The sequence below is a fragment of the Alosa pseudoharengus genome, unplaced genomic scaffold, assembly GCF_046254945.1.
Source record: "Alosa pseudoharengus isolate Yale_2024_CS ecotype anadromous, Long Island Sound unplaced genomic scaffold, YU_APseudo_1.1 YU_APseudo_1.1_scf_2, whole genome shotgun sequence".
Taxonomy (NCBI): Eukaryota; Metazoa; Chordata; class Actinopteri; order Clupeiformes; family Clupeidae; genus Alosa; species Alosa pseudoharengus.
Window position 1 is genome coordinate 39,983,078 of NW_027468663.1, and position 17,859 is coordinate 40,000,936.

General features: G+C 41.1%; 1 protein-coding gene across 3 annotated transcripts in view; it reads right to left on the minus strand.

The window, feature by feature from the left end:
- LOC143134533 (zona pellucida sperm-binding protein 4-like) overlaps positions 1 to 17,419 on the minus strand; it is a 60,396-nt gene extending 42,977 nt beyond the window's left edge. The window contains exons 1-3 of one of the 3 annotated variants that reach the window (XM_076294980.1): positions 17,238 to 17,419; positions 16,703 to 16,826; positions 15,923 to 16,101 (exon numbers count right to left, since the gene is read on the minus strand). In XM_076294980.1, the coding sequence (XP_076151095.1) occupies positions 15,923 to 16,101; positions 16,703 to 16,826; positions 17,238 to 17,252 (318 nt within the window). In that variant the 5' untranslated portion in view covers positions 17,253 to 17,419. Of the gene's footprint in view, positions 1 to 15,922; positions 16,102 to 16,702; positions 16,832 to 17,237 lie in introns of all 3 variants that reach the window. The other 2 variants (XM_076294979.1, XM_076294981.1) reach the window with 2 other exon arrangements.
- Between the last annotated feature and the right edge of the window lie 440 nt (positions 17,420 to 17,859).

Here is a 17,859-nt window from a genome sequence, read left to right on the forward strand (position 1 = left end):
AAATCGGACATACGGGTCAAAAGTTACATGCACACACCTTCATATACACAGACAGCCCAGCCCAGCCCATTAGAGCTCTGCCAGGTGGCTTAGAACTCTTCCAGGTGCAAGCTTAAGCAATTAGAGCTGTGATGTCACAATCGAATTAGAATCCTTGAACATTCCGCCATTCATTTCAATGGGGCCCAAAAACGCAGAAAAACGGGAATACCGCGAAAACGACAAGGGCCAGCGACACGAAATCAACAAGCAAGTTACACCGGTTCGGGCCTGAATTTTTGGAGTTCGAACCGCGTCGATAGCTCAAACGGTCTAGGAGCAGTAGTTCGGCCAAAAAGTGGGTGAACAGGAATAATAAATAACTAGAATTGCGGTTCCGAGGAACTGCAAGAGTGGGTTTGATCAGGGGCATGGAACTCGGCCTTATCCAAGGATTCCAACGGTACCTCATTTATGAAAATCGGACATACGGGTCAAAAGTTACATGCACACACCTTCATATACACAGACAGCCCAGCCCAGCCCATTATAGCTCTGCCAGGTGGCTTAGAACTCTTCCAGGTGCAAGCTTAAGCAATTAGAGCTGTGATGTCACAATCGAAATTTGAATTCTGAACATTCCGCCATTCATTTCAATGGGCCCAAAAAACGCCGAAAAACGGGAATACCGCGAAAACAACAAGGGCCAGCGACACGAAATCAACAAGCAAGTTACACCGGTTCGGGCCTGAATTTTTGGAGTTCGAACCGCGTCGATAGCTCAAACGGTCTAGGAGCAGTAGTTCGGCCAAAAAGTGGGCTTATAGGAAGATATAATAATAATAAGAAAACTTAAGAAGAACAATAGTGGGCTTGCTCCGCAAGCCCACAGCATGGCAAAGCCATGCTGTGGTCTTGCTGGATCAAACCCACTAATAAGAAAACTTAAGAAGAACAATAGTGGGCTTGCTGGATCAAACCCACTAATAAGAAAACTTAAGAAGAACAATAGTGGGCCCACAGCATGGCTTTCAACCATGCTGTGGGCTTGCTGGATCAAACCCACTAACTAGAATTGCGGTTCCGAGGAACTGCAAGAGTGGGTTTGATCAGGGGCATGGAACTCGGCCTTATCCAAGGATTCCAACGGTACCTCATTTATGAAAATCGGACATACGGGTCAAAAGTTACATGCACACACCTTCATATACACAGACAGCCCAGCCCAGCCCATTATAGCTCTGCCAGGTGGCTTAGAACTCTTCCAGGTGCAAGCTTAAGCAATTAGAGCTGTGATGTCACAATCGAAATTTGAATTCTGAACAATCCGCCATTCATTTCAATGGGCCCAAAAAACGCAGAAAAACGGGAATACCGCGAAAACGACAAGGGCCAGCGACACGAAATCAACAAGCAAGTTACACCGGTTCGGGCCTGAATTTTTGGAGTTCGAACCGCGTCGATAGCTCAAACGGTCTAGGAGCAGTAGTTCGGCCAAAAAGTGGGCTTATAGGAAGATATAATAACTAGAATTGCGGTTCCGAGGAACTGCAAGAGTGGGTTTGATCAGGGGCATGGAACTCGGCCTTATCCAAGGATTCCAACGGTACCTCATTTATGAAAATCGGACATACGGGTCAAAAGTTACATGCACACACCTTCATATACACAGACAGCCCAGCCCAGCCCATTAGAGCTCTGCCAGGTGGCTTAGAACTCTTCCAGGTGCAAGCTTAAGCAATTAGAGCTGTGATGTCACAATCGAAATTTGAATTCTGAACATTCCGCCATTCATTTCAATGGGCCCAAAAAACGCAGAAAAACGGGAATACCGCGAAAACGACAAGGGCCAGCGACACGAAATCAACAAGCAAGTTACACCGGTTCGGGCCTGAATTTTTGGAGTTCGAACCGCGTCGATAGCTCAAACGGTCTAGGAGCAGTAGTTCGGCCAAAAAGTGGGCTTATAGGAAGATATAATAACTAGAATTGCGGTTCCGAGGAACTGCAAGAGTGGGTTTGATCAGGGGCATGGAACTCGGCCTTATCCAAGGATTCCAACGGTACCTCATTTATGAAAATCGGACATACGGGTCAAAAGTTACATGCACACACCTTCATATACACAGACAGCCCAGCCCAGCCCATTATAGCTCTGCCTGGTGGCTTAGAACTCTTCCAGGTGCAAGCTTAAGCAATTAGAGCTGTGATGTCACAATCGAAATTTGAATTCTGAACATTCCGCCATTCATTTCAATGGGCCCAAAAAACGCAGAAAAACGTGAATACCGCGAAAACGACAAGGGCCAGCGACACGAAATCAACAAGCAAGTTACACCGGTTCGGGCCTGAATTTTTGGAGTTCGAACCGCGTCGATAGCTCAAACGGTCTAGGAGCAGTAGTTCGGCCAAAAAGTGGGTGAACAGGAATAATAAATAACTAGAATTGCGGTTCCGAGGAACTGCAAGAGTGGGTTTGATCAGTGGCACGGAACTCGGCCTCATCCAAGGATTCCAACGGTACCTCATTTATGAAAATCGGGCACACGGATCAAAAGTTGTCTGCATTAACGCAACATCCAATAAGCTAAAACGCATAAATAACATGGTTGCTATGCTGGTTGCTATGGTGGTCGCTAGGTTGACATTACAGGGGTGGTTTCTAGGTTGTTGCTAGGGTAATTAGTTAGTTGCTAGTAAGCCATCTTAAGCTGACTGCATAAAGTGATTATTTTAAGAGATACATTTTCAAACCAGAACTGTGTATAGGTCATGGTTAAAAACGTATCAGAATCTCAGAAATAATCACGTAATGCAGCCAGTTTAAGATTTTTTAAAGGCAATCAAATTTCTGCTGACTCTCTTCTGGCTGCGGTTAAAGGCCAGCGCCTCCTGAGAGGCCTGAAGGGTCAGTTCTGAGGTTGTTGGCTGCTGGAACCGAAAAAAGGACTGCATTTTCTTAAAAGACAATGTGACTGAAGTGCGGGCAAAGTTTGCACAGAAATGTACGATTTTTCCCACCCTCATCGACCTCGTCATAAAACTTGTTTAAATGATCACACGACGCCTCCTTGCTGCTTTGTTGTCTACATCAGCATTTCTCAAACTTCTTTGACCTGAGGCCCAGTCAAGGCATACTTTGGGGTCATAGGGCCCACCTACATGAACCCACCCCCTCCTCCCAACCCCTATCAAATTGTAATGATATCACAATTATTATTTTTATACTATATTGCCTACATGCACTTCAAAACAGTCAATGTTTAAAGTGCTAAGATTGTTTACAAAAGTTTGTGAAAGCATGCACATCAGAGTACTGCTTTACTAATGTAAAATATTACCTTACTATGCACAGAGAATCACAGGCTTAGTCCCTGCCTCAGTCATTGCAAGCGCCTCTGATTTATTAATCACCACTATGTGGATACTGTTTTTAGAATTGATTTAGATTAAGTGTTAGTATAATTTGTATTTTTGTAATTTGTATTTTAGTATATTTTTATATATTGTATTAAGTGTTAGTATAATTTGTATTTTAGTATATTTAGCATATTCTTATCTTCTACTGTCCTTACTGCTTAGTTGTGTTTTTATATTATACACTTTAATTACTCTTTCTGCTGTTAAAGAATGTGTTGTGTTGTATGTATGCTGCTGAGACCTTGAATTTCCCCTGGGGATCAATAAAGTATCTATCTATCTATCTATCTAAATATAATTAGGCCTACACTAGTTTCATTGTTTTTGCATTGTTGCATGATTGATATGCTATTTAATTACATTTCATTTGAATGCCTGAATGTAAGAATTCAGGAAACACAATACCAGCTTTTAACATTTCTGTTGTTTACTAGTTTATGTAAATCACATAACACATGAACTGTTTACATACTACTGATAGCCCATTACTGTACACAATAATACTGTGCCCATTCATTAACATATATTAAACATCAGGCGTCTTGTTTACACATTTAAACCATATTTGCACTTCGAATTTCGCTTCCAAACTGTAATAACTACATCTACGAAGTCTAAAGAAGATAACCATGTAGTCTGTTCATAGATAAGATCAATTTTGACAGAACTACAGACTTCGTGAAAGTAGCCTAGTAGCCCTACATAAAAGGCTCCATATTCACTTCATTGCAAAATCGCGGTTGGTCTGTTTACACACTAAAACCATATTTACACTTCGAAATTCGCTTCCAAATTGTAGTAACTACATCTACGAAGTCTAAGGAAGATAACCTTGTAGTCTGTTCATAGATAAGATACATTTTGACAGAACTACAGACTTCGTGAAAGTAGCCTAGTAGCCCTACATAAAAGGCTCCATATTCACTTCATTGCAAAATCGCGGTTGGTCTGTTTACACACTAAAACCATATTTACACTTCGAAATTCGCTTCCAAATTGTAGTAACTACATCTACGAAGTCTAAGGAAGATAACCTTGTAGTCTGTTCAACGATAAGATACATTTTGACAGAAATACAGACCTCGTAAAAGTAGTACCTAAAATGAGTGTGATAAATGGCCATCACGTAGCCTAAAGCATATAGCACTAGCATATGACAACAGCAAATAGCTAACGTTTACGTTAGCCTAACTTACTTATCGTTGACGTTGCCCCGCTGACGTTGACGTTCTTTTTAATAAACTGCCTGTAGACTTACACAGTTCTGAATGCTTCGGTTTACATGTAGATACCCTCATTATGCTACGGTGTAAGTGTGTTGCTATTTGGAGCCTTGGTAGCTATTTATTTTTACTACGTTTAGTTCAAGTGCTCTGGTTCAAGCATCGTTGTGTTTGGTGGGTCAGGTGACGAGCCGTCGGATCACAGCACAGCACCCAGAATGCATTGCAACACACCGTCTTAAAGGGACTCATCGTTAGGTCGGCTTTAAATGGCATACAGAACCTATAGCAATATAATGTTGTCTGTAAGCTCCACAGATCGTGGCAAGACAATTGACCGATCCCAAGCCCCGCCCCCTTTTACTATGTCACAATGAGGACTTCGGAGGACCTCGGTCAACCTCGGTCAATTTTGAATTTTCTAGTGTCCGTTCTGTATGACAATACGCCAGTTATGCGAATGCTATAATGCTTCTTTTGCGAGTAACCTAAGTAACTAAATAACTAAAGAGCTCAAAAAGGTTCAAAGATAAGCCTGAGATACTTGTAGAAGTGACATCCGATATCCTGACCGTGTGAAACGTTAACACACATAGGCCTAACTTTGCATAACTTTGGATAGGCTGCTACTTTTCAGTAAAGAAATCTGTGTGTGTAGCCTACGAAAATGTTCCCTTTTCACAGGAACATTTCATGTTTTTGTTACACACAAAAACATAACTAAATCTGGTTTCCACTGATGAAACGACAACATAAGCCTACGCAAAAAAATATACCTACCTTGCAGGAACTGAACTCGCACATTCATACGATTGGAAGACGCGCAAAAGGCTACACCTTCAATCACGTATCGCATTACACACATCAAGAACATACTTTCAGCTTTGCTACATTGCCATGTTTAACTTGGGATAGAAGACTGTTGACAGAAATAGGCTAATGATCATTTTTTCAACAAACGCAATAATAGCCTACTGCGATGCATTATGATGGCTGAACGAGAGATAGACAATGTCTTCTAAAGATCGAATCATGTGCTGATTCAAAACTATGCCTTGCTATAGGCTATGCAGTCTCGAAATCGCCAATATTAGACCTAGCCTACTACATTGCCCACGTTTAAATTAATTATAGCATAATGATGAAGTCTAGTGCAAGACAAACCACGTCTGCAAACTGCAGATAACCTATGTCATGCGTGTATGGGTTTGAACTCGGAGTGGTTTCTTTTCAATACACTTGTATCATGTTTATTTGAACTCTTCCTTCTAAAGCAGCCATTCAAAATAATAAGTAGACTCTCGGCCTACCGAAGAGAAGCTATCTCTCCACCTCCCCAACATGAGCTGCTTAACAGGCTAGTCACTCTCCCAAGTTGCGTGAACTTGGATCTGCAGCACTTGGTCCCGTCTTACTAATCCTCGAAATATGGTTAGATTTTGTTATGGACACGTCAACACCATATGTTCGCACAGACCTGTTTATTGAATCAGAGTCACATCTGCAGCAAATAAGGTAAACTACCTGCTCGGGATAACGTGCTGTTTATCCAGGTAACATGCAAGATCCACGACACCGGATTTTTTTGTCCTTTGAAGTTTGTGGTGTTCCACCTCGTTGATGACAGCGGACATTGTGAATGTGTCCTTCTGCATACTGAAGGCCTTTCTGACCTCTGATTTTTGAATATATCAATATTACTTGACGCCCAGAAATCCAGCATACACTGTTGCACTAGGCTAAATGGGGGTGCTGCGTCCCCATGTTGAACACGCGTTCTCGCACACTTTCCTGCAAACTTGTCCGACTTAGCAACAGTAACTATGGGACTGACAATGGGAGGAGGGGCTTGGGATCGGTCAATTGAATTGATTGTGGACTTCTTGCCGGGCAATGATGAGTAACTTAACATGAATAGTAATAATGCGTGGATGTGCATAATATCTATATGAAAGTGTGTTTCTCAATGTAATAATCCATACAACTGTACACATAACTAAGGTTAAATGGAGCTAGCTGGGCATAGGACTGGGCTGAATGGATTGGGAAAATACTTTATTTATTTATTTTTTTAATGACCTATATGAACATGGTTTGGCTTTAAAAAAAAGATGAGACAGCACTTCGCGCTGTCTCATCTTTTTTTACATGACCTTTACAACTGGTGCTGGCAAGGCATTGAACTGGGCTGAATGGATTTGGAAAATATATATATTTTTTTTTTAATGACCTGTATCAACATGGTTTGGCTTTAAAAAAAAGATGAGACAGCGCGAAATTTACATTACCTTTACACTTAGTGCTGGCAAGGCATTGAACTGGGCTTCATTCAAGGATTCCAACGGTACCTCATTCATGAAAATCGGACATACTGGTCAAAAGTTACATGCACACACCTTCATATACACAGACAGCCCAGCCCAGCCCATTAGAGCTCTGCAAGGTGGCTTAGAACTCTGCCAGGTGCAAGCTTAAGCAATTAGAGCTGTGATGGCTTCGCCATGCTGTGGTCTTGCTGGATCAAACCCACTAATAAGAAAACTTAAGAAGAACAATAAGTGTGCTGCTTTGCAAGCACACTTAATTAAGAAGAACAATAAGTGTGCTGCTTTGCAAGCACACTTAATAATAAAACTTAAGAAGAACAATAAGTGTGCTGCTTTGCAAGCACACTTAATAAAACTTAAGAAGAACAATAAGTGTGCTTGCAAGCACACTTAATTATGTACTTATTTCTGGAATTGACATCACTTCCTGGACTCGTCTGAGGCTGGTCTGTATGGGTCTGAGGTCTCTCATAGGCTTGTTCGTCTTCATGCAGATCTGAAATCCTGTCCGAGTTCTGTCAGCCGGGAAGGGACTTACCACCGTGTCACCATGACCTTAAAATATTGCAGGAGTCTTAGCCTGCAGACAGATCTTGCAGTTGTCATGACGTCAGTTCAAAGAAGTGATATGGCCATTTGGGAGGAATCTCCTCATGACGATTTTGACGGGTGTCTCATGCTGCTTCCTTATGTTGGAATATGCGAAAATGAACAGAAATTGAAGGGATACCTTCTTATATGTGATTTCTGCAACAATGGTAGGCTAGCCTACTGAAAACTGAAAACTATTTTCTGCTGTTGGTTAAATAGATACACATATAGGGAAAACACTTGATATTGAATTTATGTGCTACAAAGCAGGCCTGTTAACTGTATGACAACAGTGGTTTATTTAAACTACATCATAAGAATTTATTTCGTCAGTCATCATGCTCATTTTAATGAGTAAGAATGAAAGTTATGCTGTATTTATTGCAAACAAAATTCCGCAACATCTCCCGCGATGTCTCCCGCGGCCGCGAGTCACGTCAGGCAGACTGTAGCCTGTCTGTCCAGGATGAGCTGCCGTCTGTTGTAGCTCCTCCCAGCTAGCCTCTGAAGATCACGTTGACGTAGAAAGCCAGACAAGTCAGACACAGTTGATCTCAAACAAGCTAACATAATCGAAGAAGAAGTGGGCTTATTTCCTTATTTCTATGAATGGAAGAAGAAGCAGTCATGGCTGTAATGTCTTGTTGACATCTAAAATCAGGCCGGAGTGGGTAATCGGGAGAATCGGGAGAATTCCCGGTGGGCCGCTTCACTTTTGGGCCGGTCGAGGGAAAAATATTAACATTTGCCACGTTAATCTATCTTCTCTTAAAGTTGGCTACACACGTTCGCTTCCTATGCCTAACACCGCAGCCTCTGCATGGGTTGTTTTCCCCTCCCAAGAAGAGTTAATTGGTTGGGTCCATATAGCCCGTCTTTTCTAAAAAGTTTTCTCAGATACCAGCTGGGCCGGCCCTACCGTAGTGATAAGCGTCAGGGAGGATGGATGGTAGAAAGAGGCCATGAGGGACTGGAAAGGCCAGGTAAAAAAGACGAAAAGTATTGGAGGAAAATGCTGCCAAATGTGCCAAGCTTCCAGATTTTTTTTTGAAGAGGACAGAATAAGTGGCAACTGGTAAATTAGCCATGATTATAGCGCCTGAGCAGCAGATCAGACAGTCCCCCGCTGAAAATGATGAGCCTGAAATTAGCTATGACTACAGGGACAAGTAGAAAGGATAATAATAGAGTTAACCATATGAATTAAAATTATTTTATGTAAGAAAGAACAGTAGGCTATATGACAGCAGTAGGCTACATGATCAACCTATATGCCTTGTTGCTCAGAAGTGGGTGTAGTAAAGGAGCAAATCACCAAACAACAACATGATAGCTGACCCATGCAGAAAAAACATGTAAACAATAGTTCAAAATGCCTCTTAGTGGAATTGTGGGATACATTTCAAATGCTTTATTTCTTCCTTCCTGTTTTTGTTAACTTATCAACTTATTCTTGTGGAATAGTGGAATATTGGTAGCCTATAATAAAAACTACAGGATAGTAAGAGCTGAAATGTTGCCTAATTCATCCAATTTCCACCACCACTAAAAAAGTGGGCCGGTCTTGGGCCTGAAACTCCCGGGCTGAAAAGTGGCCCCACTCCGGCCCTGTCTAAAATAACTAAAACTCAGGGGCACCATGTGGTTTATTAGACTCTCACGTTATCAACTGGCTTGATCTCTGCTTCGTAGCCTACATAAATTAGTAGGCCTACTAGCACCATCTAAAGGAAACTCCATTCAAAATGGTGTTGGCTGTAATCAAAAAAATCAAAGCAGCATTGAATCATCAGGCGTGTTCATCTTCATGCAGATCTATGCAGATCTGACTTGACGTGATGCATGCTGGGTTGAACACAATGGAGCTCTCCATTGTATTCAACCCAGCATGCATCACATCAAGTCAGATCTGCATGAAGACGAACACACCTATCAATTCTTGGGCTGCAGCATTAAAAAGACGATTAAAAACTCCTTCGCCCTCTGGCTGCTCTGACATGGGGCTAATTAGTGCTAATTACAAGTTAACAGTTAAAGGAACCGTATGTAAGAAATGTAATTCAATTAATCATAAAATGGCCCTGATTTGTCACTAGACATTAGGAAATCATGCTAATTTCAAATACTTATATCACTGACAACAGTAGTCCGGCCAGGATATCGTCATTTAAAAAAGTGAAGTTGCAGCCCTCAACTGATGTTGATGTTTACATATTTGTGTTTTAGCCTGATCCGCCACCCTCCACCTATCTAGTAATCACAAAGTCAGTAGTGTTTCGGCATCTGGGTTGCCAGCTCTGCTCTAGTTACCACATCTGCGGTGTACACCGCTCTACAGTATTTTGAAAGTGATTGTAGTACCAGTTTTGGCCAAAATCCTACATACGGTTCCTTTAACAGGTGCTATGTGATTTGATGATTTGAACAACAACACACTCTGCTCCCGCCTAAAGTGGGACGCGTGCCTAATTTGCATAGCAATACAGATATCTCCAACGTTATTTCGCCTAGTCAAAACTCTAATTCAAGATATCTATAATTACATTTTGACTAGGCAGAATGAAAGTTATAGATATCTCCAATTTCAGATATCTCTAATCAAAACTCATTCAAGATATCTATAACCTGATAATAGATATATACAATCAAATTATGACTATCCCTAACTCCAGTTTGAGATATCTACAATGTCATTTTGACTAGTCATAATTCCAGTTACAGATATCTACAATGTCATTTTGCCTAGTCAAAAGTTAATTCAACATATCTGAAAAAGAGCTGTAGATATCTTGAATTGAGGTGAATTAAAGATATCTTTATGACTAGTCAGAATCAAATTGTAGATATCTCTAACTGGAATTACAGATATCTACAATTCAATTGCAGATATCCTTAATTCACATAGTGGATATCTGCAACTGAATTAGCCTGACGAGCCAGACCCACATTAAATGTAGGGTCTGGGCACTCACCGTTCGCAGTGCTCAGTCCGAGGGGCGGGATAATCGGTTGTCTTTCAAATTCCCTCTGCACGCAATAGGACAGCGCTGAGTCCCATGGGTCATTCCGTGTGAAATCACCCAATTTCAGCGCAATTTGGCAGGTGACCCTCTCCGAAAAAATCAGAAAAAAATCACAGGTGTTTGTAGACCAAATCCATGCATAGATCTTAAATAGTATATCTGTATAACTAATCGTTGCAAAACTACAGCCCTTTGAAACTTCAAGTCATTTTAAGCATTGTGGTGAACAATCCTTTTTGGTCAACTTCCAGCATTATTGGCTCTTTTGGTATTTCACACACATTAGTGAAACTATGTGAATAGAAGTACATTTTCCTGTTGAATTAAAATATCCAATCGGATCAGACGTATCTTGTATACTTTCCCCTCTGCAAAGCTCTGAAAATGGCTATAAATTCATAATGTGAAAAGACATCATCACCTTTGAGGGCTTCTCATTCAAAAAGTATGTGACACAAATTCATCAGATTTTTTTCCTACACATATATGTATTATAAGGTCCTGTCCATGCATTAACTTTGGTTGTTATCATTTTCATATTTTCAGAGCATTTTTTTAAAATTGGGCTTGATTTTCAAAAAGCCTGTTTCATCTTCTCATTTCACCACGTGGACAGTTAACAGGATTTTTTTTAATTTTACCATATATCATTCTGTATGTGAGGATCATCTGCCCAAAATTTGGGCTTGTTGCTGAGTTTCTTCATTGAGATAAGATTTTTTTTAAATATTGTCTATAAATCCACTGAATTTGTACTGGATCTGCAGTACCACTTTGCACCACATGTGGTGCTCTTTTAATACAATGGAAGTCAATGGAAGAGTAAGAGAGTCACTTGTTTGCTGCACATATCCAATCTAAACACACAGTTTATGGTTCATAGTTGAATTGGTCCAAATAATTATTGCAATATGAACAACATACTACTCATACATAAATCTTATTTAGAGAAAATAAACTGATCAAGTAAATTATACACACATAAGACTGACTGGTCATCATACATGCAGCAAGAGGATTTAGCATAATTACCATCTTTGTAATGAGTTTTCTACACCAGCTTCAACCTATCAGTGCCTATGTGAGCACTTTAATAATTTCTAGCCAGCTGGTTAGGCAAAGTCTATATTCATCGTCATGCTTGGGATGCAGTCCTCTGTGATACATAGACAAAGAGCATCAAGATGGAGATCAGTGCTTTAACAAACAATCAAACAATGGGTTTCTAAAATTCAGTTCATCAAGGTATTTCACTTGATGAAGATGACTATGTGTGTTTCCATCACAAGTATTCATAACAAGGTTTGAGGACTCGTGGATCCAAGAGGCATTTGTAAAAAGATGATAAATCTTTAGTATTGATTTTTCTGCATCTGACAATGCACTGAATTTTAGAAACCCCTTTTTACTTGAACCATATGAACCATAAACTGTGTGTTTAGATTGGATATATGCAGCAAACAAGTGACTCTCTTACTCTTCCATTGACTTCCATTGTATTAAAAGAGCACCACATGTGGTGAGACAAGTGGTACTGCAGATAAAGTACAAATTCAGTGGATTTATAGACAATATTTGTAAAAAATCTTATCTCAATAAAGAAACTCAGCAACAAGCCCAAATTTTGGGCAGATGATCCTCACATACAGAATGATATATGGTAAAATTAAAAAAAATCCTGTTAACTGTCCACTTGGTGAAATGAGAAGATGAAAACGGGCTTTTTGAAAATCAAGCCCAATTTAATAAAAATGCTCTGACAATATGATAATGTTAACAACCAAAGTTAATGCATGGACATGACCTAATAATCCATACATGAGTGGGAAAAAAATCTGATGAATTTGTGTCACATACTTTTTGAATGACAAGCCCTCAAAGGTGGTGATGTTTTTTCACATAATGAATTTATAGCCATTTTCAGAGCTTTGCAGAGGGGAAATTACACAAGATACACCTGATTTGATTGGATTGTTTAATTCAACAGGAAAATGTACTTCTATTCACATAGTTTCACTAATGTGTGTGAAATACCAAAAGAGCCAATAATGTTGGAAGTTGAACAAAAAGGATTGTTCACCACGATGCTTAAAATGACTTGAAACTTCAAAGGGCTGTAGTTTTGGAACCATTAGTGATACAGATATACTATTTAAGATTTATGCATAGGTTTGGTCTACAAACACCTGTGATTTTTTTCAGATTTTTTGGGAGAGGGTGACCTGCCAGCCACTGGGTGATTTGACACGGAATGACTCCCATGCGTTTTCCCACCAGCGGAGCTAGTTGGCTAGCTCAAACTTTTGCCAACTTAAAACAAGCTTAACTCGTGTCACACTGTTGGCCAACAGCAACATCCATCTTCTTTGTTTTCAAGTAGCAGGGAATTCAAGCCAAACTGTTGCAACTCTGCCATCAATCATTATGTTAAGCCCGCCTAACGACTCTATACACGATTTGATTGGCCTGATAGAAGTTTAATTTTTCGAGCTCACAAGCCAACGGAGAGTTAGACTAGCCCTGAGAAGCAAATGTAATTTGCTTCCGCTAGGGTGTGTCTAGATTTCTAGGCTACAACTGAATTGTAGATATCCGTAATGATAAACCCCAAAGAAATTAATGGCAAATGTGGCGTCATTTGTCCTAGGAAGAATGTCTTTGTGGATATCTGAAATGACAATCATGGATAGGAAGAATTCAGTTGCGGATATCTAAAATGTTCGTTTTGACTAGGCAAAACTGAATTACAGATATCTGCAATACATATCCAGTCTAGCGGTTAAATGTTAAAATGGCTTGCCATAGGAAGGCAACTGCAAGATCTGTCTCTAGCACACACTAGCAGGCTAACCTAGCGTTCATGGGCTTCGGAAAAACCTTTTTCCCAGTGAAAACATCATTCCGCGTCATTCACGTCACATATTGTGTGAGTCAGAGGTCGGAAACTGGGGCTAGGTTTTGCTAACAGAGTTGCCCAGTTAGGGACTCGTCATCACTTTTGTTGTCACGTTGTAGTTCGTTTGTAGTCCATGTGGCCTTTCATGTCCAACAGTTTTCATGTGAACTTGGGAATTTGCCGTTTTTGTCACTTGAAAGCTGCATATCTTTCACAAGCGTCTTACACTATATTTTAAGCAAATACAGTTGTTTATTTAGGATTAGTGAGTGTATGTTTTAACCTTTGTTGTGCATCCGTGTTTGTCACACATTCCGACGGCAAAGCACATGAACACTTGCTGTGGGAAAAACAAAGTAGCCACGGGGGCGGTCCTTGTCATTCCGAAGTGCCATGAATGCACCATAAGACTCCCGTGATATTTTAAGGTCATGTGACATGGTGGTAAGTCCCTCCCCGGCTGACAGAAGTCGGACAGGATTTCTAACCAGTGCCAGAGCCCGTTTACGGAGAGCCGGATTACTCCCTATTAACTCCATTGTACCTGCAATCTGTTGCAGTTCCGCTAGGGGCGATCACGAATAAGTGCAAAAACAATGGGGGTCTATGGAGCTAGACGGCTAAATGTGTCTCTTTCACCTGGTTGTCGTTGAAAAATCGAATATTTGATTGTGGTTTCTGCAAGCTCAATATGGATTATAGGTCAAAAGTTGAATGAACGAGTCCTTTTGATTTGTTACAGGTTGGGTCGTTGTTGCCCACAACACACTAGCTTTCTGCTAATGAATGACGTCATTGACGCATTTGAAAGGCTTTTTAGAACAAATAAGTGACTCAAAAAATATAATACTCAGCGGTGTGTATTTTCTCTGCCCCCTCTTTCGCATTCAACATTCAAATTTCTGGGCAAAAAATTATATCCCGAGAAAAGTGGATTTGAGGGGTACAGCTCCATAGACCTCCATTCATTCTGCGCTTATTCGTGAGCGCCCTCATGTGGAACCAGAAGAGGAACTGCAACCAGTTCAGAAACCGGAAGTTTCCCGAGAGTGGCGGTTCTCCCCTTATTAGACATTAGGCGTGCTCGTCTTAATGCAGATCTGTGCAGATCTGACTTGATGTGATGCATGCTGGGTTGAACACAATGGAGCTCTTACCCAGCATGCATCACATCAAGTCAGATCTGCATGAAGACGAACACGCCTATTCTCTGCCAGTGCATTGCGTCCATCCCAGTATGCATTGTGTTCAACCCAGCATGCATCACATCAAGTCAGATCTGCATTAAGACGAACAAGCCTAATGCCGATTCACCTGTGACCTCATGCCTATTCGTTTGAGTCTGACATCTGAGTCTGAGATCTGAGGATGTCCTAAAATGAACACCGTAGCGTAGGATAGCCTACTCTTGTGTTTCCTCGCTTATCTGGCCTTCCATCTCCCTCCTCTCTCCTTGGTCTTGCCTCCTTGCAATTAGACCTCTAAAGTTCGCCTACAAAAAAGAATCAAAGCTGCCCATCTTTGTCCACATAAGGAGATCCGGGTGTTAATTGAAGCTAAACTACCTATGGCAAGTTGCTTTGCAAGTTAGCTCTGGGGTAGCAAAAATCTAAGTTTGCCGTATTAACGTAGGCCTACCGAAGATCACAGGAGCCACTTGAAGGCAGAGGGAAAAAATAGGCGTGTTCGTCTTCATGCAGATCTGTGCAGATCTGACTTGATGTGATGCATGCTGGGTTGAACACAATGGAGCTCTCTCTAGTGTGTTGAGCAAACCGTCTGCATTCGGGCAGAACTGCGTGTGCGCAAGGCTTCATGAATCACGACACACCACCCTCGCTCCAGCTGCGAGATGATTGGCACATGTATTCACAACATAGGCCTACCACATGATTGGCACATGTATTCACAACATAGGCCTACCACATGATTGGCATGATGTATTCACAACATAGGCCTACCACATGATTGACACATGTATTCACAACATAGGCCAACCACATGATTGGCACATGTATTCACAACATACCACATGATTGGCACGATGTATTCACAACATACCACATGATTGGCATGATGTATTCACAACATACCACATATTGGCACGATGGCGATGACTGCCATGTTTGCGTTACAAACTAACCCCATACATTTCTTTGGGAGATTCATTGAATGTTGTGTCTCCTCATTAGAAAGTCTCTGAGTGTACAGAAGTAGGCTAATCGAGACAGAGTGTACATTTTTCATGGCCACGAGATGGCGCCATGGCACTGAACTTCGGTTGATGTGAGTAAGCAGTGAAATGGTGCCATCTGGTGGCCATGAAATATTTAATGTCTAGTTGTTGGTCTGCGTATTTATTAATCTGTATATCAGTACGTATCTACCTGGCTGTGTGTGTTTGTCTTGCTCACGGACAGTCCATCCATCCATCCATCCATCCATCCATCTATCCATCCTTACCTGTATGAAGAAGAGTTTGGGCTTGCCCTGGAGGCTGTGGCAGTGGTGGGAGGTGAGGGTGGAGGCCAGGCTCTGGATGGAGATATAGGCTCCGTCAGCCCCCATCAGCAGCCCCTGGTCTCCATGACTCAGCAGCACACACACAAAGCAGGACATCTCACTATGGTCCTCCACAGACTCTGCAAGACCACACAGATCACAGGTGCTAGAACACACACATACGTGTGTGGACACACGCACGCACGCACGCACACAAATTAACTCACCATTTATTTTAACAATATCATTGCGCTATATCGTTTGTATGAAAGAATACACACTTTAACCCCTGTCTAAGGGGTCCACCAATGTGACGAGTGAATCTGTCTCCAAGAAATGCAAGTGGAACAATGCCAGACCCGAATGAAAATTGTGAAACAGTAAATGTGAAAACGAACTACTTGTGATGGTTCCTCCAGTCTAGTCTTTGGTAACAGAAAAATCTCTAACGCAATGTAATTTTACAGTCATTGACCAAATTTGGTTCCTAAAGGACATAACCAAGGACACAAGTCTGTAGGGATAGTGCAGGGAGTGTGAGAGGGCCCTCTACTGGAAATCAAATGTATTCTAAGTATTGACTCCGACTTACCTTTTCAGGAAACAAATTTTCCTAAAAAGGTAATTTCAGGCTCCATCAGCAGAGTCCCAGCAGTACCACAGAGTCCTGAGTAAACCCAAGTCCCAGAATGCACCCTTTTCCCCAAAGACAATGTGTTATGGCTATGCCAGGTGGGCTACCTTCCTGAAGAACGCGTCTCATGTCAGCCGCACATAGATCTTTCTCCATCCGCACGCTGAAGCCCAGCATTCGGAATGTCATCCTCAGTGTGTTGCCATCCACCTCTGTGCCAAACCTCCGTGACTGACCTTACAGGAATGAACAGTGGGCACACAATGGTTCTCTGACTCTTTTGACTTGTTTTCTGTGCATTTTGTTTTAATGAATTTCATCAAACTATATAGTAGATGTTTTGGATTGTGCAGTTTAGTTGGGCAACATTAAGAGCAATGTTGCCAGGTCACTTCATGTTGAGAGCAACATTTTTCAGTCATCAGTGGGTAACTTGTTGCAATTATCCAGTCATTGTCAACATTGCTGAAAACATTATTCCATATCATTACTATTATAGTCCTAATGTTAAATGTTGATAATATTCATTGTTGAGAAATTTAGTCAAATCTAGACAAACTACTTTATCTCCTAGATGTCTTCTGGATGTTTCATATGCTAAAATATTTCTTACAGTTAATGCAGTAAAATGACTCTACTCACCATTGAAATGTTCATTGTTTATTATGAGGCATCTACCTATGTGTTTGTGCTCTCTGCTGTACTCAAAAGACAAGTCCATCATTCCATGCCTGTGAATACATGCAGACAGGTTCTTCATTTTCTCATACAGTTCATGCTGTGCAGAAGAACACAGCTTGGCTATTCAAATGGATTGTTCATGATTGCCGGCACAGGAAATGTTAAATCCAGTGGGTGTAAAATTATAAATTGAGAGATAAAGGAAGACAAGATATTCTGCTGTTGTCTGATATGAACCAAAAACTGAATGTTAAAATTACAAATTACTTTCTTGCCACACAGCTTACAAACAACAAGCCACTGTGAGTTGTCTTGCAATCTTACATTCCCCAATTCAACAGCATGTCAGCTTGTGACTGATTCCATTGTTTTTAAACACTCAGACTTACTTCTTATCCCCCGCACACACAGACACAAACTTAGAAACACAAATATTCAGTACTTGCCTTATTGTGTCTGCGTTTTCCGTTGTCATGTCTTTATCTTGAAGACCCAAACAGCCTCTGACTTCAGCCGGAAAGCATCCTCTTATACTTTCACTTTCATGGCAAGCCAATACAGGGTATCATATAAAAACCTCTTA